Source organism: Podarcis liolepis (genome assembly GCF_965112155.1).
Source record: "Podarcis liolepis genome assembly, chromosome: 1".
Lineage (NCBI taxonomy): Eukaryota > Metazoa > Chordata > Lepidosauria > Squamata > Lacertidae > Podarcis > Podarcis liolepis.
Window position 1 is genome coordinate 69,636,205 of NC_139554.1, and position 23,543 is coordinate 69,659,747.

Here is a 23,543-nt window from a genome sequence, read left to right on the forward strand (position 1 = left end):
TACAGTTGTACCTTGGGTCCCGAACGCCTTGCAAGTCAAACGTTTTGGCTCCTGAACGCCGTAAACCTGGAAGTGAGTGTTCCAGTTTGCAAATGTTCTTTGGAAGCCGAACGTCCGACATGGCTTCCATGGCTTCTGATTGGCTGCAGGAGCTTTCAGCAGCCAATCAGAAGGCACGCCTTGGTTTCTGAATGTTTTGGAAGTCAAATGGACTTATAGAACAGATTCCATTCGTCCTCCGAGGTACCACTGTACCACTGTAGTTGGTTGTTCAAAAATATGAAGAATATTAATTCTTCAATCTTTGTAAAACAAAAATGTTTTTTCTATTTTTAACTAAATATTTGAGGCATTTAGATTGAAAATATATATTAATACTTTCATATTATACACATACACACACACATTTATATTGTTTATTTCTTAATGTTAGCGTGTGTACCTTGTATTGGAGCTATGTGAGGATGGAGAACTTAGAGAGATTCTACAAAGAAAAGGTCAATTTACAGAGAATGAGACACGGCACATCATTCAGAGTCTTGCCTCAGCAATAGCATATCTTCACAAAAGAGGTAATGTGATGATTATTACGTTCTTATAGATTATTATATCTCATCATCACAATTTTGTATCTCTTACTTGTTTCATAGTATAATTGTGGCCCTATCAACTGAAAAGCAACATTCTTTTAACACACACATTTTTGGTTGCTCATTTACTAGTTAAAATGCCATTACTTTCTCCTATTTTTTTCTCATTATTTTTCTTTGTTCATTACAGCAGTAACTTTTTTCAGGAAATAAGTGCAGAATGCAGCTGCTAGAATGTTGTCTGCGGCGAGGCATTATGAACATATAGGATATATAGATGTCTAAAATACTTACTTTTTATGTAGCTATGATATGTTGTTTGGGTTGAGAGCTGCAACATTTGACAAAGTGCAATATGCAAAGGATAGTAATGTTCTGATTTGTGTATTAGTCCAAGAGGGGGAGGAAGAGAGGGGAACCTGTCCTGTTGTATATCGGGGTGTGGAGAGAGTCTCCTCCTTTAAATTCCTGGGAGTTTACCTTGGTGAGATTTTCTCTTGGAAAATCAACATAACACACGTGGTCAGAAAGGCCCAACAGAGACTCCATTTCCTCAGGGTCTTGCGAAAGAATAATGTTAAACAACAACTGATGAACTCCTTTTACTGGTCCACAATAGAAAGGGTCCTTTCATATTGTATCACAGTGTGGTATGCTGGCCTGACAGCCATGGACAGAAAGTCTCTACAGAGGGTGTTGAATACAGCACATGATATCATGGGCTGTCCCTTGAATCCGCTAGATGACATCACAAGGGATCGTTGCCTTAGGAGAGCGAGAAAAATTATCAGGGATGACTCACACCCTGGCCATCACCTCTTTAATCTTCTACCCCCGGGCAGGAGATATAGAAGTATAATCAGCCCTACCAACAGGCTGAAAAATAGCTTCTATCTGTGGGCTGTTAGGCTATTGAACGGAAAATAACATAGCGAAATTGACTTGCGAAGTGGTGTGTTGTTCGATGAGAGATTGAGTATTGGGGGGAGGGAGGCTTGTTTAATTTCATTGTACATAGGTTGTACAATGACAATAAAGGTATTATTATTATTATTATTATTATTATTATTATTGGGGCACTTTGTGTAAAAATCATAATGAGAGAATTATCCTTCAAAGCTAAATTTCTCATTTGTGCTGTTCTGGATTTTTCTGTGACATTTAATGATTGCATTATTCGTATGTTTGTCTTCTATACTTTGTTTTTAACTTCCATTCTAAATCATCTAGAGAAGTATCTCATGGGGTGATTAAACAATAGAAAACAAACAAACAAACACAAAGAATTCGTTGGATCTGAGCTATAATTTTCAACAAACATTTTAGTTCATCTTAGGCAAGAGCTTAATATTTTATACAATGTATGACAAAGTTAATTTAAAAAGTAGAGTTCAGTGTATCCCTCATTCTCTCTCTCTTTTTTAAAAAAATAATTTTTATTGTTATTGTTATTATATATTAATGAACATAAACTCAACAAATACCATACAATACATTACATACATTACATACAATACATACCCTACATATCTACATGTCCAACATTACACCACACGTGTTAGGCTTCCAACTCTTCTCTTTATGCTTTGTTACCAATCTTAACTCTGTACGCATATCACATTGAATCTTCTACTTTTTCCTTTTTGTTATTCTAAGCATCTTTTACTATACCTTCCCTCTATTTACAAGATTTAATCTGTATCTGCCAGAAGACTTGCATTGTCCATATAATTTTTGAGATATTCTTTGAAAATTGACCATTCTTTATTGCCTTTTTGAATAGTGTTTCCTCTTATTCTCCCTGTTAATTTTGCAAAATGTAAGTGTCAGGGGTTCAGGAGCAGAGACGCAGAGAAGGGAGGAGACAGAGAGCGAGGGGGAGTAATACGAAGGAAGGATGAGTGGGGATGACGACCCGAGATCACCGAGCCTGTCTAGCGAGTCCGAGGATTCCCAGAAGGGAGCGCCAGCAGCCAGAGCAAGGGGGGAGAGCAGGGGGACACCCCAGGAAGAAGGGTCCAGAGAGGGATCAGAAAGCAGCAGTTGGAGATCGGGACCCACGTGCCCAGCCGGGAGCAGCGGGGAGAAAGGGGACCAGATATCGGGCTCCGGAGACTTTCAGAAGGAGGGAGGGCATGAGTCAGGAGTAGTCACGCCCACCTCGGGGAGCGATGAAACGATCAAGAGGAAAGTGGAGAGTTGGGCGCGCGCGCCAAGTTCAAATGTAGCGGAAGCTGGCGCAGTCAGCAGCCCAGAGAGTGAGCCGGGTCCCAAAGCCCGCCGCAAGGAGGCGGAAGGGTCAGGGGGGTCTGCGTCAGAAGAGAGTAGGAAGGGAGAGACCCAGGGGGGCAGAAGGACCCAGAGACGGAAGGAAAGGCGCAGGAGGTGGAGCAAGGCTAGGGTATTAAGCTGGTGCGCTAGAGGCGGGGACTCAGACGGGTCTTCGTCGTTCTGACCTAGAAGAAGTAGGGCTGCACATTGCAGTTTGGGAATGGAACCTGTAATCCAATAAAGACTCTTTGAAACTGAACGCTGGCTGACTTGGTCCTATGTGAGCTGGGACTGGGTGGCAGCCCTGACAGTAAGGATTCAGAAATTTTTGCCAACCAGTCAGATTTGGTGGGGATAATATTACTTTTCCAATTTTTGGCTATCAGAATTCTTGCCGTGGTGGTGGCATATATGAATAAGAGCCTATACATTTTATTGATTTCCATAGACATGATACCGAGCAGGTCTAGGGGCAGACCACCTTAATGGGACTTCCATCTTAGGAGGAAATGTCGCTGAAGGGTTTGCTAGGTGAGAGAGATTGAATCCTACGCAGAACAGTGATCCTCCCTGCCTCTGTTTATCCGGAGTTGATGCTGAACTGAATACGCCCTGCTTACCCACCTATGTTTCAGTAATACCTGCCAGCAAGGCTTTTATTCAGCCGGAACTCACCTGAACTGAACAGCAGCAACACCTGGCTGGAGACATAGTTGCAAATAGGCCAGGATTCTGAGCGCTGGAGAAAGAGCCAGTAGTGGGAACAGCTTGTAAACTGCTGCCCTTTCTTCTCCTTACCTGATGAAGAGTGAGCAAGTGGACAGAGGTGATAGCTCATGAACCCTCTGGGCAGTGCCGCAGAGCCCAATCCCTTCCAACATACTGCTCTGAGAGATATAGATATATTAGCATGTGATTACTAGTGGCTGCTTGCTCTTCTCACGAACCCCACCCCATGCACCCTTGCCATTCCTCATTCCCTGATGGGGCCTTCAACTGCCACTCCATCCCCCTTACACTGAGGTCCAGATTTGAGGGCCTTCTGGCGGTTCCCACTCTGCGAGAAGTGAGGTTACGGGAACCAGGCAGAGGGCCTTCTTGGCAATGGCGCCCACTCTGTGGAACACCCTCCCGTCAAATTTCAAGGAAATAAACAACTATCTGACTTTTAGAAGACATCTGAAGGCAGCCCTGTTTAGGGAAGTTTTTAATGTTTGAAGTTTTATTGTGTTTTTAATATCCTGTTGGAAGCCGCCCATAGTGGCTGGGGAGGCCCTGCCAGATGGGTGGGGTATAAATAATGTTGTTGTTGTTGTTGTTGTTGTTGTTGTTGTTGTTGTTGTTGTTACCCCTCCCCTTGCACACTCTTCAAACCCCATGCCCCCTCCCCTTACAGCTCACCTAACCCACCCTCCCCTCGCCTGAGTATTGTTCTGCCATCGTGCCGCAGTTGGCCAGCCAGCTAAACTTTGCAGTGCTTTTTTCTTACAAAAATATAATACGAAATACACGTATTGATTATGGATAATAACTGAGAGCACAACTGTGAATGGGAAATGGGACAAAATGAGAAAGAGTTGTTCATCTTTACTTCTGGTGAACCTTATGCTTTGTCCTTCTGAGCACAGGAAGCTAGCTGGATGATTTCCTTTGATATGCTAATTTTACAAATGGGTACTTTTAAAGTGCATCAAATGACAAATCATATTATTCAAAATTATGATTTTCCCTTTATTAGAAGAATGGATCTAAGTTTGATCCAGTTTTGGAATGTACAGACCAGACTTTTTCTATAAAAGAAAGCGGTGTCTGTAACGTGCACTAATGTAGGATAAAATGCACTAAAAGTGTAGCTCATAAATTACTCAATCAAAAGGGTTTAAAACATTTATGTCAGAATATTTTCAATGCAATTGATAAATAACACTTACTTTTTGTTCTCCATCTTGACAGATATTGTTCACAGAGATCTGAAATTGGAAAACATTTTAGTTAAAAGCAGTGACATTGATGAAGAAAATGAAATGAAATTAAATATAAAGGTAAGCCCAGAAATTGCAACACTTTACTTTAAGCAGTACTTTTGCCTGTGGTTTTTTAAAAACCCAGGAATCAGAAGTCAAGTTTCCAAGTAAATGCCTATTAGTAGCTTTTGAACTGAAACATAATGGTGTAATCAAGCCAAAAATAAAAGGTCTGAGATAAGAACAATTGACAAGAATGTAGGAGTCAAGTGCCATTGAAGAAAGTTCTTGTTGAGCAAAGAGTAGTATAGTTATAGGCCATTTAAAAAGAAATGTTTTTAGAAGTGTACTGTGTTATTCTTATACCTTTTTGGATATAGTTCCAAGCCATTAGCAAGAGTGAGCTGGGGAGCTGTAATTAGTATGAATTATGCATACTGCCAATTTATTTTAAACATTTTAGTAATTTTGAAAAACATATGATGCTTTACATATCAGCTACTTTCTATTTTGTAGACTTTGGATATTATAAGTATTTACTACCTAAACGCATTAAACGTATCAAGAACTTACACTCATTTATTTGTGTGGAAATAATTGGAACTTGATGGTTGCTAAATTATATATTACTTTATCCTTACTTAAAAATTTTATTGCTGTTATAAAATGGCTGTGAGGATTGTATAAAAAGTGCATGCTGACACATAGAACCGAAGCACAGAGGTTCAACCTGCAGTAACTAAAGCAGCACACTATGATAAATTGTATTTTACTTAGAGTGTTCTGTGTGAATCCGAACTTTTCTTTGCACAAGTTCACAAGAACATTCCACCAGGCATTTCTCTTCATGTCTTTGCTTCTGAACATACTTTTGCTTGTAGCTTCATGGAGAAATGCACAATAATTCTCGAGCTGGGGGTTGTTTGTGCTGTGCACTGGAAGGGAGAGGAAGAGCGAGGACAGTCATGTTTCCCCTGGCTCTGCAGACTGGGCTATGACAGCTTGCTGATGTGACTGTGCAGCCTTGTTACCTCCCCTGTGTTGGTGTCAATGTGGTACATTCAAGCTTCTGTTTGTTTGTTTTTCCTGGGAAGACTAAAGAGAAAACGCGTTTGTTTTGGCTGCTTTGGGACTATGCTCTGGGATCTTCCTATCCTATGCCTTGTTTTCTTCACCATCCTTGTAGTTTCTCCCAAGTTTGAATGTTGCCCATAAGTGCCATATTGCTGTCACAACTGACATTTTGCTTTGGACTTTTAAATGTGGTCTTTGGGCTCAGTGAGCATTGGTATCCCACAAAGACTATTGTGTGTGTGGGGGATATCCTTAAGAGGCCCTGAGGCTTTTAACATCCTAGACCAGCGTACTGGAATAGGGTCTGTCCCACCCACAGGGAAATGGCCAAGGCATGGCTACCCACTGCATTTGGGTCTCTGTCTACTACCAATATCCCTTTCATACTTAGTAGATTAGGCCAGCAGAAACTGAATCCCAGCAGTTGGGCTCGGCAGGAAAAGTCCTATATTCTGGCATACATATTTGTTTACTTACTTACATTTCTATTCCACCTTTCAAGGCTCCATGCATATGGTCTCTCATCAAGGCCCTAACCAGTCCCAGAACTGCTTAGCTTCAATGAGGTGGTAGCCTCACGGATCTTTATGCCCTATAATTTAACTGATACAATTTCTCTTTTTTATTCACTCATTTCTATTGCGTTTGGTCCCTTATTTTTCTTCTTCCCAGTCCTACCATGGATATAGTTTTCTGCTCTAGCATTATACAGATAGTGGTAGCAGTTGCTCTAGAAGCTGCCAGTCACAGGAGTAGCTGCTGAATATATCTTTGAGCCACTAGTTTAACTTTTAGGGCAGCATTTTGGGGTAGTGTATAGAATGTTGAACTTGGACCAGGGACATCTGAGATTGAACCCCAACTGAGCCATAAGTGACTGACCAGGTGACTTTTGGTCAGTCAATCCATTGCAGGCAAACCTATATTTTAGGGTTGTTGTGAGGATAAAATAGGAAAAAACCTCACATATCCTGACCCCCTTGGAAGAAAATAATATTACTATATTTCTGCTTGTGATCTCTCACGAACAACTGCAAATAAGTGCAAGGAAGCAGCTGGTGGACTGGTCCTTGTGTGGACTGGTCATTTATCTAGGAAAAAGTTACTTTTTAACACAGAGAACCTCTGTAAGGAAGAACAAAAATGGCGTGAAGAAATTCTTGTTCTACTAACAACAAAAGTTGTTTTTTGGGGGGAATGCTTCATTGTACAGTGGAAAAATGTGAAATATTTCTGTAGCTTAGCTTTTCAAGATGCTCTCAGGATTCATTAAAAGAGGAGGGGGGAGGCAGCAAGGTAGTTATTAACTTTTCCTCAGGTATGTTTGTGTATTTCTGTTGGGACAATACTGCTCTGTGTACTGCTCTGTGCCAGGCACACAGCAGTGTGGCAGGCCACAGTAGAACAGCCCCAGGCACTTCACATCCTATTTCCTATGCAGTATCCTGGACTCAGTGCACATGTATGTCTCTTGCTAGGCACAGGAATAAGCACTATACACAGTGGAGCTTGTGCTACTAGGGAAGTCAGGCCCCAGGAAAACAAGAAAGGTGGGGGGAAGTAGTAGCTGAATTGGCTCACCAGAAGGAGAGGAGCCACTAACGTTGGCTTCCCGACCAGGAGGACTGAGATGGCAGAAAGGTTGATGTGGTGCAAACAGACCTGCAGAACTGATCTAGTGCCATGCCAACATCCTTGCTGCCTCGCACCTCTCCATATACCTCCCTAAGTAACAGCATTCCACCTGCCAGGAAGCTAGCATAGCAGCTCCACTCCACCTGGTGAGCTGCTCCTGGATACAAAACTGGGCTGGGCTTCTTCTTCTTCTTCCCCAGTCTCTGCCCTCACATAATAGTGTTCTGGCAGTTGAGGTAGCATTCAGCATTAGCCTGCTGTTGAATAGCAGTCAAGAAGGATGGATAAGTTTGCCCCAGCTTCACCCCATGCTGTGCACCTGTGGAGTCTCCTCTGTATGTGGAGAGGAAGAGTGTGTCCCAAACACCCAGCAAATCATTTATCTCCTGATTCTTTCCTGTCTGACTTCCTTCCTGGCTTCTTTCCCTCTTGTTGCTGTTCCCCATATTTATGTCCACCAATGATCTCATAACTAAAATATTCGGCTTTTTAAACTGCTTTGATCAGACCCTATAGCAGCACACACTTAGCTTGAATCTCATTAATAAGCTCATCACTTTTCATATGCTCAAATGCTAGTGCAATTTGCAGTGTAAGTATTAAAGTTGTTTAAAACTCGGCTCTGAATATTTATAGGAGGATTGGTGCAGAGCTTTCTCTTCTTTAGGTGTGCTGTTATAGGAGATCATTTGGGAAATCTAGTCAGATTCCGTTAGGTCTCTCTGAAGTGGTTTTGCAATGAACAATGAGCTCTTCAGAGGAATAAAAGAGTTGCAACTACATACCAGCAGAGAATTTTCAAGACAGTTGAGTTCTGTTTCCTGTAGGTGACTGATTTTGGTTTAGCTGTACAAAAGATGGGAGGAAGCGAAAGCATGTTCCAGTCTACCTGTGGGACTCCTATCTACATGGGTAAGTTCAGTGCTTCATATGGTAGTATTCCCATTTAGTTTCATCACATGAAAGACTGGCATTTGAATGGAATAAAACTTTATTTTGTAGCCCACAGCCTGTGAATAGGTGGTTTCCATTTGTTTAGATATATACAATGTCTTCATTTTGCCCATCATTGCTTTGGCATAAAATAAATAATAATAATAATAATAATAATAATAATAATAGTAATAAATAATAGGACAGGAAGTGTCAAGCCCCAAACAGATGCACCCCACACTGCAACATTTTGTTGCAAGGCCCCACTTGTTTCATATAAATGACTATCTTTGCATTGGCTCAGCAGGCAAGGACATTGTGAAGCTGCATACAGCTTGTTATGGTGACTTTCTGATCTAGAAATCAGTATTGTGTGTGACAACCCTCTCTGTAATTGGCTTTTCTATTCTGCATTCTGTATTTTAAGCTATGCTGTTGACCTGGGTTTGATACCATACATCAGGTTTCCTGCCTTGTTATGACCCTTGGTTTAAAACCAAGACTGATCCAATAGCTGTGATATTATAATAGCATGTCAAAATGAGATTTTATGCTCTCTTAGCAATTGCTTTACAGCTTCAAAGCAAGAGCTGAATGTAGTAAAAGCATGTTTTCTGCTAGCTGTGACACACACTAAATAAGTTTTGAAGGCCAGCCCGTTGGTTATGTAACACATGCTAAACTAAGACAATTAAAGTTAACTTGCTTCAGTGTCAAAACGGATGAAGTACTGATGCATGAGTATTTACCTTGCCCTTTTCTCTGAGGTGAAATGTCCTTGGCAGACAAAGAGAACTAACCTTGTACTGGAGGACAGTAGATTAGGCACTGCTAACTTTACCCTTAAGCAATTGTTTTAAGTGTATTGAAATCAAACACATAGAAAACAAGCTTTTTATTTGTGTATGCAGCCCCTTCACTCCTCTCTTCATGTTATGCAGCTATGAAACTGGAAAGCCTTTTCATGTGTTGTCTTAACTGAGATACTGTGCTTACCCACTTTGGAAGAAGTAGGTTCTTAAACAAACTTGAAACTTGTGACTGTAATTTCCTGGTTTGGAGAAATGGGAAACTTTGGCTAATTAGAAACTTTTTGGATTAATCATGGCCAACAGAAAGGGAGCTGTGAAAGGGCAGAATGTGCAGGGAAAAGGTTTGTGCATATCTCCATTTAGAAACCTGATATGTGATCATCTGAGCCAAGCCAGTGATTAGTGAGAAAATTTTATGTACATTTTTCAGTCGTAGGACATGTATAAATATATAAAACAGATAATTCGAAGCCATTTTTTTATTTCCAAAAGCATGTTTATATTTTAAATTGATGTTACCCATTTTCAGATTTGTCTTAAATGAATATTTAAAGAACCCCTTCTGTATTTAAATCCAGCATATAACCTTATGCACTACACTTGTTTACTAAATGGAAATGTGTTTATGTGGTGTCATGAAGCATTTGCTATCAGTATTTTATAAGCAACGTTTTCTCAATTTATAGCTGGAAAGAAAACCAATAATGCAATTACTTAGCCACAATGTCATCATTCCTAAATGATCAAAGTGAGGACACATCAGCATGAATTGTTAAGGGCTGTACATTATTAATCTCAACATCTGCTGCTTTTCTTTTTTGCTTCGGGGAGGAATAAAGTATATCTCATCAGCACATGCTTTGTTTTAAGCATTTTAAAAGTAATTTTTTGTATTATTAATAATATTCTTTCTGCTTGGTTGGCAGCCCCAGAAGTGATCAGTGCACATGACTATAGCCAACAGTGTGATGTTTGGAGCATAGGTGTCATTATGTATATGCTGTAAGTAGCTTGTAACATTTATATAAAATGAAAATATCCATCCTAAAGAAGGTAACTTTGTATTTAATCTTCCCTTTTAAAAATAAAATAAAATAAGGGTTGTTACTTGGTTTGGCTACATACTAGCTGAAATTATTCATTGCTTAGGTTGTCTTTCTTGACTCCTTTTTAACAGGATTGGTTAATCTTTTCGGTACAATTAAACCTCAACTCTAGACACTCTTTCAAATAGGTGTGCTTAGGATCAGAGCTTTAGAATGTACATGTCTAGGCAGTGTGAAGGGTCAGGCTATTATTGACAATATCTTTTTAATGAAAAATAAGATTTCATGAAAATGTGGTCCATTCTTTCTGTCAGTGTTGGCGTAGACTTGACAGCACTGGGAACCATTTGCCATTGCTGCCACTGCTCAAGGCATTTGCTTACACTGTATGCCCATTGTACTGCACAATTTTATATACGGCGTCCAGTGTATTTAGACATTGCTAAAAAAATTTTATTTTTATTTTTAATGACTTACTATATTTGAAGAGTACAACATATCGTGTAATAGAAGAATACAGTAAGAGAAACAAATTATTCCAGATACACCAGTAAATGTTTTTACTTCTCCAGTTCTTGTAATTATTCATATGTTTTAATAGAGTAATTCAAAATAATCTAAAACCTCCATTTGATTGTGGGAGTGATGAATTTATTCTGTTATATTTATTTGTTTGTGCATAAGAGAAAATGCTCAGATTAAGCAAACAAAAGCTGAAATGTTGTTTGTATGTATGTATGTATGTATGTATTATTATTGTTGTTATTATTATTATTATTATTATTATTATTATTATTATTATTATTATTATTTTAAAAAACCATTAAGAAAAAAACCCACATGGCATGTGGATCCAGGTTTTAAAGCATTTTTCCTTTAGTGAAATCTTTCAACTAAGCAAACGAAACGTGAAATTGTGGCAGAGGATTGTATCCAATCCTGCTGTTCCACTCTTGTAACATAGTTTTGCTTGCTCAACTGAACTCGCTTCTCTCATCTCTCCTGCAGCGCTTGCCCACGCTCAAGATCTGTCCCAGAGGGTTGAGGGGGCTCCCCCTGGAGCATATTTTGGGGGTGCGCAGGTTGAGAAAATGAAAGGAAAGTCCTAGTGTTTCAGGGAACTCAGCTTATGCAGTGCTAAATACAACCCAGAGCCCCTTTGATGTGGAGAGAAAGACTTTCTTATCAGCTCTTCTTGGCTAAAAGTGCTACTTCGAGCTATACATGAGATGCCTCTCCCTCTGTAACCAAACTGCTCCCAGCAGTGTTGGGCTCTGATAGGTTAACTAGCAACAACATCTCTGTTCTAGACAAGTGCAAACAGAAGGAAGAACATGCATCTTACTTTAAGCTGATGCAGTAGGGGGTGTACCACTCCCCCACCTATTGTTCCTTCAACTCCTTCAGTGTAGCTTTTCTGCATACCATAATATAGATTGAACAGCTTTATTGCTTTTCTTTCTTTTAATTTGTGGCACAAACTGTGTTCTACAAACTTTTTAATGCTGAGGCAGTACCAGTTTTATGGCCATACTTTACAGTATTAATGTTGCCACTGAAGAAGTCACATTTGCACAGTATAGCACAGCTGAATGCATTATAAATTGGGCTGGGGTAACTGAAATACCTGATTGGCCAATAAGAATTCCATTCTGTTTCTGCAATTTGCACAATTCACAGGCCTTGTAAAAACACAGAGCAGTGAATTGTGCTGATTGTAGTCACAGCTCAGGACTCCTGACATTATACTTTAATTAACATATAAATATTTTAAATTAGCATTTTATAATCACAATAGTATTATAACAATGCAACATTATATTGCACTTCATCCAGATGACAGTTAAAAAACCCACAAACATACTGCCTAAGTATTAATAGAATCCACTTCACACCCCTTTTATTGCTGCAAATGGTATTCAAGAGATATATAAGATATGTGTTTAATTTTCATCCAGTTTTCATAAGCAACACACCCTACTATTGTTAGATGGACTTTTGAGCCATGATGTCTAAGTGAATGCTTAATGTTGCCATTGCTACATGATATTCCCTGTAGCTGAATGAGTCTGCATTCACCTTCTAGCAACCAAAGCAATGACAAAAGTACAGATGGCATGACTTATCTTAACAAGTGCTTATCTGTTAGAATTGGCTTGATCTTGAGCTACCTAGGAAACCCAGGCCTTAAGATTTGATCCATTTGTTCAGATTTGTTGAATTTTTCATGTGACGTGTTTGTATAATAGAATAATGCTGTTATGATGCTTTTAATGGAATGTATCTGTAATTTGCTTGCCATTTCTCTTTTAGCATAGGCCAGTAAAACAACAAGCAATTATGTTTTTATTGAGCTCCTCGTGGGCTGTGTTTGGCTTAGTTTCGTAGACCACAAGTTCTACCACAAGGCGCATAGTAGCATTTTATGTGGCCAATATTTTTATCACTGTATCTTACCCCGAGCAGCTATGCTGCTAAACAGGACTGAAGCAAAAATTTTTCCAGTTTCTCTGGAACAATTTCAACAGTGTTGAAATAACACTAATTTTTCTTTAATGCCTATGAAATATTTTCAAATTCTTTATCCTCAGTTAGGTTTGCTTGCCATCAAGTGATACAACCATGTAGCCAAAGCTGATTGGCCAAATATCCATACACTGTATGATCCTTGATTGCCCAGAATTATCTCTGTGACTTATTCTGGAATAAGTGCTGTCACATTCTGAATAGACTTTATTTAACCTCAGTGACATAATCATGTAGCCCTCGGGTCACAAATCATTTTGGACCAGGGAACACATTTTGATTTTTCAGAGTGCTGGGAATGCCAGTCACAAGATGGCTGCCACAGGAGTGTGGCAGAACGCAAAATTAAAGAGGCCTGAAAAATAGAACAGAAGTAGGAAAAGTACATTGCCACTGCCATGTATTGGGGTCACTGGCAGCAACTGGCACCCACGGCCCCATATTATTTGTGTGGGTGCTCCGCACTCACACTGTGAGGCCTCTGATGCTACTTCCAGTGCTTTGTGAGGCCCAAAAGTTGCATTGGAGGCCTTGCACGGACTTGGGGGTTGCATCTGAGGCCTCTGACGCAACTTCCAGGAGGAACCGGAAGTCATGTCCGAGACCTCTCAGGGCCTCGAAATTCGTGTCGGAGGCCTTGCAGAGCCTCAGAGATCACATCTGAGGCTTTGCAAGGCCTCTGGCGCATTGTGTAATTTAGGCACATCACCAGGAATGGCTCTGCTTGTGTGTCCAAACCGCCCTGACCTCAATGCTTCCTGGCCCTGGCCCTTCACTGTCCTAGTATGTAACAATGCTGTTGCTGCTCGAAGGCCAGAACAATGGTAAGCCCCTTCCTGCTTTTACTCCTCTTAGCTTATACAGTGGTATCTTGGTTCTCAAACGTAATCCGTTCTGGAAGTTTGTTCGACTCCCGAAATCATTCAAAAACCAAGGCACAGCTTCTGATTGGCTGCAGGAGCTTCCTGCACTCAAGTGGAAGCCGCGTCAGATGTTCGGCTTCCGAAAAACATTCAAAAACCAGAAGATTTACTTCCGGGTTTTTGGTGTTCGGGAGCCGATTTGTTCGTCAACCATGCCATTCAAGAACCAAGGTACCACTGTATATCATGTCTGCTGCGTTTTTGAGGATATTCTGGGTAAAAAATCCATCAAATAAATATATGAGACTTGTGAGAACTGTCATTTGAAAATAAATTGCCAAAATGTTTACTTATGGCATTTCATAGCAGAGTGAAATAAACCTGATGGTAGTGATTCTACATTTTGATTTTGAGTGGCAGGCATCCATCAAGGATAGGTGACAGCATTTTCTAAATCTACAGCAGACTTAAAATTAAAGAAAAAATGCACGCTCCCTACATTTGGTGAATCTAACCGCATGCTTCTGTTCATTTTTTTGTCATGTTACACTTAATGGTAATATGTGCAAGTTCTAAATTAGTGATGGTGAGTATTTTTTTAGAGATCACCTGGTATAATTTCTTTTTCATAATTGTCAGCAGCTAGGGCATTGGGCAGGTATTCTAGGGCCTGGTTGTTTGTGAGAATGCTCGTATTAATTTTTGAAGCCCAGTGGGGAAGGAGACTGGCAGGAAGGAGCCTAAGTTAACCATTCACAGCCAGGAAAATGAATTTGCCACTGATTATTTTCTTTTTCCACTCATCAAATTGGAAGAGCCATAGTTTTAAGCAAACTCTAATCCATTTCTAAGCAAGGATATCTTCAAAACACTGGTTATGAATCTAGTCTAACTAGCATTCAGAGGCAGCCTACCACTCCACAATGGATTGTTCCCTGCTGTTCGTAACAGGAAGCAGACTTTCCCCAAATTTCTTTTAAATCCACAAGGAACATTTTCTGACACCCTTTCTTTCCTCTTTAAGCAAGAGTTGCAGAATTGGCACCTCTTTTGTTTTGAGGATTTGTTCTGATAGTTCTCCCACTGTATATTCTGGAACTGGCTTGGGGAAGTTTTCTTACAGTTGCTCCAGAGACAAATCTTCTCCCGCTGCTCTTATTTTTGAACCAATATGATCTTTCCCTTCCTGCTCTTCTGCCTCTGGCCAATACTTTGCTCTTTTTATGGACATTGTGCACTGCAACCAAGAAGCTGCAATGAGGAATTTCCTAGCCTGGATCAGAAGCCAAAAGCTAATGGTTTATTGGCCTAAGAATTTGCTGGGGTTTATTATCTTGGATTGTAAGTAGTGATTAAATCATCATTTCTTGGTTCTGATATCATGGGAAACTGTGGTTTAACAAGCCAGGATAGATGCATCAAAGCCAAGGATATGAGAGAAGGAGGGGAGGGGAGAGGAAGAAATGTGTAGGTACAGAAGGAAGTTTAAAAGGTTCACTTTGGTATAAATACTTTTTGCTATTGCCTGAAATAATTTAGGAAGGAAATCCCAGTAAGCCCTGGGTGGGGTTGGGGTGGGGAGGGTGTTCCACTAATGAGGCCTTGAGAGAAATGCTTCAACCACTGATCTCAGGGCTCAATAGAGGGATCATAAGCAAAGTGTTCCTAGGCTAGGTAGTCAAACATTCTTTTCTAGTAGTCAGCAATCACACCACAATACTGCCTATGAATGAGCATGAGATCATTTCTAGACTAATTGGACCTTACAATCAGTGCTGCCAACATAGCATGCACAATGTGTTTAAGTCTTGTTCAGTGCAATTCTGTGCATGTCTAACCAGAAGCAAGTCTCACTGAGTTCGGTGGACTTACTTGCAAGAAACTGTCTATAGGACTACAGGCTTGGCTGAACAACAGCATAAAAATATAGATCACATGTCTTAAGAGACTAGCTGAGCTGAGCAGTCAAAATCCGAGAAGCAGAGTTTTTGGTGCAAAGTTTTGCCATTTCTGACAAAGAGTCATCTTGTTCGGGAGCTTAAACTAGCTGTCTTAAACCTCTGGTGTTTCAAAATCATTTGGATTTTGTTTGTTTCAGAAAACAAAAATGTTATATAGAATTTGAATGTTTATATAGAGAAAAAACAACAATGTACATTCGTTTTAAAAGCAACAATGGAGGTATAATAACCTGGCTTAAACTCCTATCCAAAAGAATGTATTGCAAATGTGAAGAACAGCTTGCCTATACTATCTAGACTAGACTTGCAGCCACCCCTCAAATCCTCACGGGGCTTCTATCTTTTAAACATATATGTGTACTAATCAGAATATAAAGCAGTCTTCCTTTTTTGCTTCCTGCAAAACAGATTATGTGGTGATCCACCTTTTATGGCAGGCTCTGAAGAAAAGCTTTTTGAACTTATAAAGAAAGGAGATCTTCATTTTAAACATTCAATCTGGGATACAGTCAGTAAGGCTGGTAAGTAGGCAACTGTACGATAAAAACAAACAACAACATCCCCAGCATGAAATTCAACAAATTGTTGCAATATTTTGACCTTTTTATTACCATTAAGTACTGTGTTTTCTCATAAATGTAAAATTGATGCTAAAGAAAATTCACAGAACTGTTGCCATGAATTAGCTTCACAGCATTAGAGGTAAAATACTCTGCTGGATTAAAGCACTCAGAGACAACTGGGAGATGTGTTTGTTAGCAGCTAACAGAAATGAGTTTTACAAGTCTTTCTCTTTATAGCCAAAGCTGTGTTAGAGCTGCTTCTGAGAGTAGACCCTGCCCACAGAATGACTGCTAATGAATTGCTTCACATCCAGTGGATAACAGTAAGTTGCTGCTGTTTTTTTTTTTTAAAAAAATCCTAAATATTTGCCTTATTTTTCTTTTTATTTGTGAAAATGCTTCTCCCCCACCTCCCTCAGATAATAGCCATATCCCACTTTTTCTGAAGGTTCTACTGCGTTACAACAAGTAAGATGGTAAGACATTCGTCATTTGCCTTATATGCATCTAAATTGTACTTAAAGCATTTGGTGTATCTGCCAGTATATAAACAATGACACAAGTCACTGTGAGGGCTTACTGGGCTTTTATAGACTGTGTAAACAGGAACAAAAATCCGGGCCACAAATTACTACATTTCTCCTTCTACTCCCTCCAGATTCTGCCAACTCTTCATGACCTTTCTTGGTGTAGTTCCAATTGTCAGAATTCTGATCCAGACACTGAGTTGCATATTCCATCTGTGTACATGCATACTTCATTTTATTGTGCTTCACTTTAATACGCCTTGCAGAGAATGGTCCTTTTCTGGCCACGGGAGTGGAGTTGGCTAGGGCTAGAACTAGTTTTTCCCCCCCTTCTGTCCCTGCAGCCAGGGAAGCCTGGCTTAATAGACTACAGTATAGTGTAAACATATCTTTTCTATGTATGCACTGGGAAACAAAAAGAAAAAGAGAGACTTGCTTTATTATGATATTCGCTTTATTGCAGTGGTCTGGAACCAAACCCGCAATATCTCCGAGGTATGTGTATATATTTTTGTTAAGCGAAAGCATAAGGAGAATCAAGGGCACTATCCACAGGGAACTTCTCTTGCAAACTTCATTTAAATGGAGTGCATGGATGGTTGTTCCCCAAAGCAATTGTATCCACATTTAAGCAAGCAGTATAGGTAAACTACAGTATGAACACCCTACAAAACAAATATTATTTTCCCAGTATATCTGAAGTTTTGGTGATTACAGAGGTTCGCTGATAATAATGGAAGCAATTATTTAAACAACAATAATATAGAAATGAATAAGATGTTATGCGCTTTTGATTACTTTTCCAGACTTTACACATTTCTATTTGTTCCAGTCCATTTCTAGCAAAGGTTTCATCCTAAGGCTCCCCTCCCCCATGAAGAACAAGATCAGCTTTGTTAGTGAGATGTTTAATAATGGAATGTCGGTTACTGTCTTACGTAGGGCTGCCTAGTGTTACCAGAACTTAACAGTTCTCTGCTTTCCTGTGGCAGGGCCACCTTGTGCAGACTGGGCAGAATTTTCAAGAGGTGGAGTCCATGTATGGGGCTAACTAGGTCTTGCAGAAATTCCTGGGAGCTTCTACACTATCACAAGGCTTATGGGGAAGATGCAGGGCTTATCTTAGTCTCAAAAGGAGGCCCTGACTTTGGGAATCAGTCTGTTCTTGTCCATGGCTTCACCATGCACCCTCCCTCCCTCGGAGTGAAGACATTTGCTGGGAACGTGTTTGGTTTCCCAGAAGGAATTTTGCTCATATCTTCATTGGCCCATAATGTGAGGTTTTCACTTTCATCTCAGCAAGAGCTGTTTACATTGTTAGGTGTTCATCTTTTGTTTTCTCTGTCACAACTTGAGCAGGATAAGGCATTGGGCAAGACCATTAATATAGTGGGGACTTGGAGGTGGTGTTTTAGCCCTCAGCCCTGGCTTGAGCAGGGCAGGCCTTTCACTGTTTGTCCCAGGTTGCCAGCTAGAACTCAGGTGCTTGTCCCGTAGCACGCTGAGGACTGTTATGCTGGCAACCCACAGGAGGTGGCCCGAGCAGATGGGCTAGGGGCACCGCCTTCATATAAAAGGTGAGATCTCTGCTATTCATTCCTTGCCCTGTGCCCAGCCAACTGCACATACTTGCTGTATCAATAAGGTTGCAATCTATTTTCACCCATATCTGGATTGTACATATCCAGTTGTCCTTCTACCTTTGGGGGTTAGGCACTTCATGCATGGTACACAGCTTTAGGGTTTGCAATCACTTAAGCTTTCAGAGCATTTGACAGAGGGATAGCTGTTGAAATGACAAGCATTTGGGCAGAATTATCATAGAATTCTAATAGCTGCTATTTTATGTAAAGTGTTAATTCAAAAATCTGTGGTTGGTTATCCTTTGGAGCAGAGATAGCAATGGTTAAAAGCTTCTATCGGCGTTGTTTTTTCTCCATACACTGCTGCAAACAAACTGAAATTATGTTGCATCTATTTCTGGATTATTTTTGCATAATTGCTATAGTTCTTTTCTCGTACTCTTTACCCAAATAAACAGCTGTTTATTTATCAATAGGATTGGTTGTTAGATTCCCCCCCTTGTGCCCACAGATGGACAGAAGGTCTTGTTTGTTAGATGTTTATAATTAAATTACTTCCACCCACATCAGTTCCCAAATTTATGTAAGAACTCATGTTATGTTAATGCACAAAAGTGTTAAGAGATACTAGGGTAAATGTGCATTTCACGAGTGCTTCAAATATTTCATATTCGTATTTGCTTCTGCGTAATCTGAGTTTCACTCTTCCTAATGCATAGTCTTCTGGTTTATAAAACTAAGCACACTGCTTCTCAGTTGAGCAAGTTGGTCCATACTGCACATGATGGAATGTTTTGTCACTAGTGGGTGTTTCTTCAATTCATGAATAAGTTCAGCACTTACATTTTCAACTAGTGAGGCTGCTTCTCCTTCCTCTTGCCCTCCACTTGCCCTTTTTGATCACACAAGTGTGTTCTCCAGTGCGTGGCCTATCCCTCACAAAATAATAATAAAAATCAGTCGCCAGTTAACTGACCATTCTGTGTGAATATTCATTTATTTTTCATCACACACAAATACCATAAAAGGTTCTTAAACTATGCCTTACTTTTGGAACATTTTCTCCAACAAACCTTTATTTTTGTCCGGAAGCTGTGGTGTGGGAGTACTGCCATTCAGAACAGAGTCTAGCAGAGATCACAGAATGGAAAATGTGTTTCTGACATACGTTGGGTGCCATATGATGGAGGGGCACACTGTTCCCTTCTATGCCTTGAATCTCACTGACATGCACTCCCTTAAAATATGAACATAAAAAGCTTGAAGGAAAGACAAAAGAAAATGAAACAATCTAAAAGGCAACCAATTAGTAATCCTCCACTTTCCCCACAATCAGCACCAGATGCTAGCCAATTAAACTCAACAGGTGCTCAAATGAGGCAATACAGACAATTAACTTAAGTGGTTCCACTTTCTTAAAAACTGTCAGAACACAACCACCCCATTTCATGTGCTATTTAAGTATTTGTAGCTCTTTAAAACATAGTGCTTTTTTTCCTGAGGCCACAACTCAGCCTCTTATTTTGTAGGTGCGATTTGGTGCACTTAGAAATTTAATTACCTGAATGTGCTTGCAAATAAGGTAGTTATTTGGATGTCTGCAACATCAATTTGTCTACAGTTAATTACAGATGTAAATTTGCACCTGCAAAATTGGAGTCCACATCTGAAAATCATTCTATAAATTTAGAAGGACTGGGAATACATTATCCTGATTCATGTAGAACTAATTCTCTCTGTGCATGGCTATCTTATCCCAACCTCCGCCACTCAGAAACAACACACACATACATGCCTTGTGCCAAAACCATAGGAAGGCAAAGACTGAAATATACTGTTAATAAAGACAATATAGTATTGCGGTTGGAAAAGAAGGTGTAAATCTAGTTATATTGCTTGGAATGCATGGCTCCATTGTCATGTATGGATTTATGGTATGGTCAAAACCTTATGATACATTTCTTTAAATGGAAAAGATTCACACACGTTATTTTTAGACACATATAAGCAAACTTAAAAACATAGTGCTTGGTTTTTTTTTAAAGAATAAAGTATTTCTTGCTTAAAGCATTAGGTTGAATGCGTGTATCTCTTAAAGATACTGAATCTTCACTGTGAATCACTTTGCATTTATTGGGTTCAACATCCATGGGGGAGATTTCCCCCACAGCAGATCAAACACATAATCTTTCTTTAAGTGGGCCCACACTCATGACTTTCCTGTTCCAGTCTTAAAGAAGCTGATGCTGATACATTATACAGAGAAGACAAAGCTACAAGGCTGCTTTTACAATTATAGTCCTTGCCCCTCAGTGTGTTGGGAGGGGGGGGGGACTGCTAGTTTCAAATAGACAGGTATTATACCCCCAGAGACTTTCAGAACCAAAAGCTTATAAGGACTCAAAAAAAGTGAAGAAATCCATTGGGAGAAAATCCACTAAAAATAGTGCTCATTTATATATTTAAGATCCATTTATTTCTATGGAAATTGATATGTGCCCATAATGAGCATTACACAAATACAAGAATGGGTCTGTAAAGCTAAATAAGTTAATATATAAGAACACAATGCAAGCCTTGGTCTAACTTGCTCAAGTTCTTTACTGAAACATTTTTGGCATGGAATTGAAGTGGGAGGAGTGTGTCCTCCTCTCTCCACCATGATTATAATTGCTTGTTGCCTAGGTTGTTGCTTAGGAAATCTGTTTTTAAAATACCTTATATTAGGTCTTTTCCTATGTGATCTAGCCGTAAGCCATATTTATGTCATTAAACCACATACCCAATTGGATTTGGTTACAATGATAGTGTCACAAAGTTAATTCAGAATAAGGACATAAAGCAGTCCCCTCACTCTGAATGGTTGCTGAAGAAAAATAAGTGAAGCTGTTTTCACTCTTGTTCTTGGTTCCACTCCACAGAAATTACTATGAAGGAACACAGGAGCAAAAATATGTTCAAACAAACCTCTTTTCATGTTTTTGGCTCAAGTCTACAAAAAAACCCCGTTTAGGATTCCATAGAATCTGCATTTGTGAGCATCAAAGTATCTGATGCCATATACTGCAGCTTGTTTTGTCTTTCCAGTATTGTTTTTTTTTACTCTGCCTCTTTCCCTTTGCCTGGCTTTAGTAGACACTCGTTGCTGCTGTGCCATGAAAAAAATAGTTACATTTGTCCTGTTAGTCAGAAATGCTTCTGAAACTTCTAGGTGAATAGGACTTTGTGCTTGACAACTTTGTGGAGCTTTTGGGAAAACAGCTTGCCACCAGGCAGGCAAAATCATTTTCAGATTTTATTGGACTTACATACTTGTGATAGAAAATCAATGAAGGTACGGAGGGATTGCCAAAGCAATTGACTTTCTAATAAGTGTACCAGTGCTATTTTTAATTGCCTACAGGTAGGTGTTCCATCTTGCCACCTCAAGAAGTAGTTGTAAGGAGGACCAAAAAAAGGTGCCACCTAAGATAAGGATAAGGAATCAGCTGTTTTTAGAATGTTCTGGCCAAAAAGAAGAGGAAATGGATCCAAATGTGCTACAATATAATTCCCAATGTAAAACTCTTCATTATTATTTTGTTTTGTGGGGAGAAAATCAGTTCGTTTGTTTTTTTTTTAAAAAGAGGAGCTTTCTCTCTTTGGACTTTTATTACAAAAGAATTAATGAAACACCTTGGCTTCCAGAAATAAAGGCCTGGGCATAAATGGTTTATTATTTCTTTAGGGTGAAACAGACATTTTCCCAAGGCCATGTAATGTCCTAGAATTGATGAAGAAGTGGAATAACGACATCAACACAGACAATAGAGAAGTAGACCTTCTGGAAGTTGAACTGAATGGCGCATCATCAACTTCACAACAAGAAATCCGTGAAGAACATGATAGACTTACTAGCAGCAATGGCAACTTAGAGGCCAGTATAGAGACAGAAACAGAGAGTGGGAGCAGCAAACCCTCCACGCCGACAAAACAAGTAAAAGTTAACCTGGTATTTCTAAGATTAAATCAATCTTAGGGGTGGGGCACCTCAGTCCTAGGAACCAAATGTGTCTCTCTAGGAATCTCTGTCTGGCCCTTAGGACTCTTGCTGGGCAACACCTGCTACTGGATCTGCTTTGCAGCCTGCTTGAGTGTTTTTGGTTGGCTGGAATGTGTCTTCAAACTCTGATAAATGCTTCTTGCTTTCCCTGATGGAAATAGAGAGGGTGTGTGAGTTGTGTATGGAAACTCACCTAATGTACACAGGTAAAATTCACATTTGCTCCTGTGTACACTTTTGCCTCTGGCCCTGCCTCTCATTGGTGTGTAGCCCTCAGAAGTTTGCACAGCGGGGCAGCCATCAGGCTGAAATTACTACTACTACTACTACTACTACTACTACTACTACTACTACACCCTGTCCATCTGACTGGGTTGTCCACCCCTGAACTAGATAATAGCATAGAGCAGTGCTGGTAAAGCCAAGGTTTGTGTTAAGGAGAATCAAAGTTTATGAATCATAGTTACTTTTTACAGAACTTTTAGAGTTACTTTTTTACAGAACAACATGTATTCTTTTTCAGACTCATAAGAAAAAAACACACAGCAACACTTTACCAAATGGGACATTGCGGAAGAAAAGTTCATATAACAAGTCAGCTTCCAACGTAAGCATATTTATAAAATTGGCCGCTCTCTCTTAACTGAAGGGTCATTTCAGCTATGTGTTGGCTGCCATGTAACTACTTTAGATGCTTCTGCAGTTGGTATGGTGCTTGCAGCAGGCTGGGATCACATTTTAAATGTATCTCTAAGTAGATGGTCTACATGTCAATGCCCTGAGTCCCACGATAAGAAAAGGGAATTGGGGCCCTTGCATGTAGAGCTCCCATTAGTGGATGCTGGTTCATACCTAGGTGTCTAGGAGCAAGCATAGTGGCAGTCTCACGCAGTCCTAGCATCTTAACCAACAGCATACCAAGAGGCTAAATTAAACTTCTCTGAATCATTTAGAGGATTTGATTCTGACTAAGCAGATTCTCTTGTAATTTATAGAGGTTGGGTTAGTTAAGTAGCTTCCATATATCAACTTGTGTGATTTATAGTCTTTTTTTATTGGTAACTGCTTTCTCATTGTTCTTGGTGTGTAAACTTGGTGCAGAAGTTTTCATTACGCTAGCCTTCAAAACCTTCCTTGCTTTAGTCCTTGTGGT

General features: G+C 39.8%; 1 protein-coding gene across 29 annotated transcripts in view; it reads left to right on the plus strand.

The window, feature by feature from the left end:
- Positions 1-23,543, plus strand: part of STK33 (serine/threonine kinase 33) — a 57,835-nt gene that overhangs the window by 27,644 nt on the left and 6,648 nt on the right. For 18 of the 29 annotated variants that reach the window (XM_083477708.1, XM_083477699.1, XM_083477720.1 and 15 more), the window contains 8 exons: positions 434-572; positions 4,815-4,903; positions 8,362-8,446; positions 10,206-10,281; positions 16,084-16,196; positions 16,476-16,561; positions 22,076-22,339; positions 22,914-22,997. In XM_083477708.1, coding sequence (XP_083333834.1) covers positions 434-572; positions 4,815-4,903; positions 8,362-8,446; positions 10,206-10,281; positions 16,084-16,196; positions 16,476-16,561; positions 22,076-22,339; positions 22,914-22,997 — 936 coding nt within the window. The remainder of the gene's footprint in view (positions 1-433; positions 573-4,814; positions 4,904-8,361; positions 8,447-10,205; positions 10,282-16,083; positions 16,197-16,475; positions 16,562-22,075; positions 22,340-22,913; positions 22,998-23,543) is intronic. The other 11 variants (XM_083477702.1, XM_083477717.1, XM_083477724.1 and 8 more) reach the window with 1 other exon arrangement.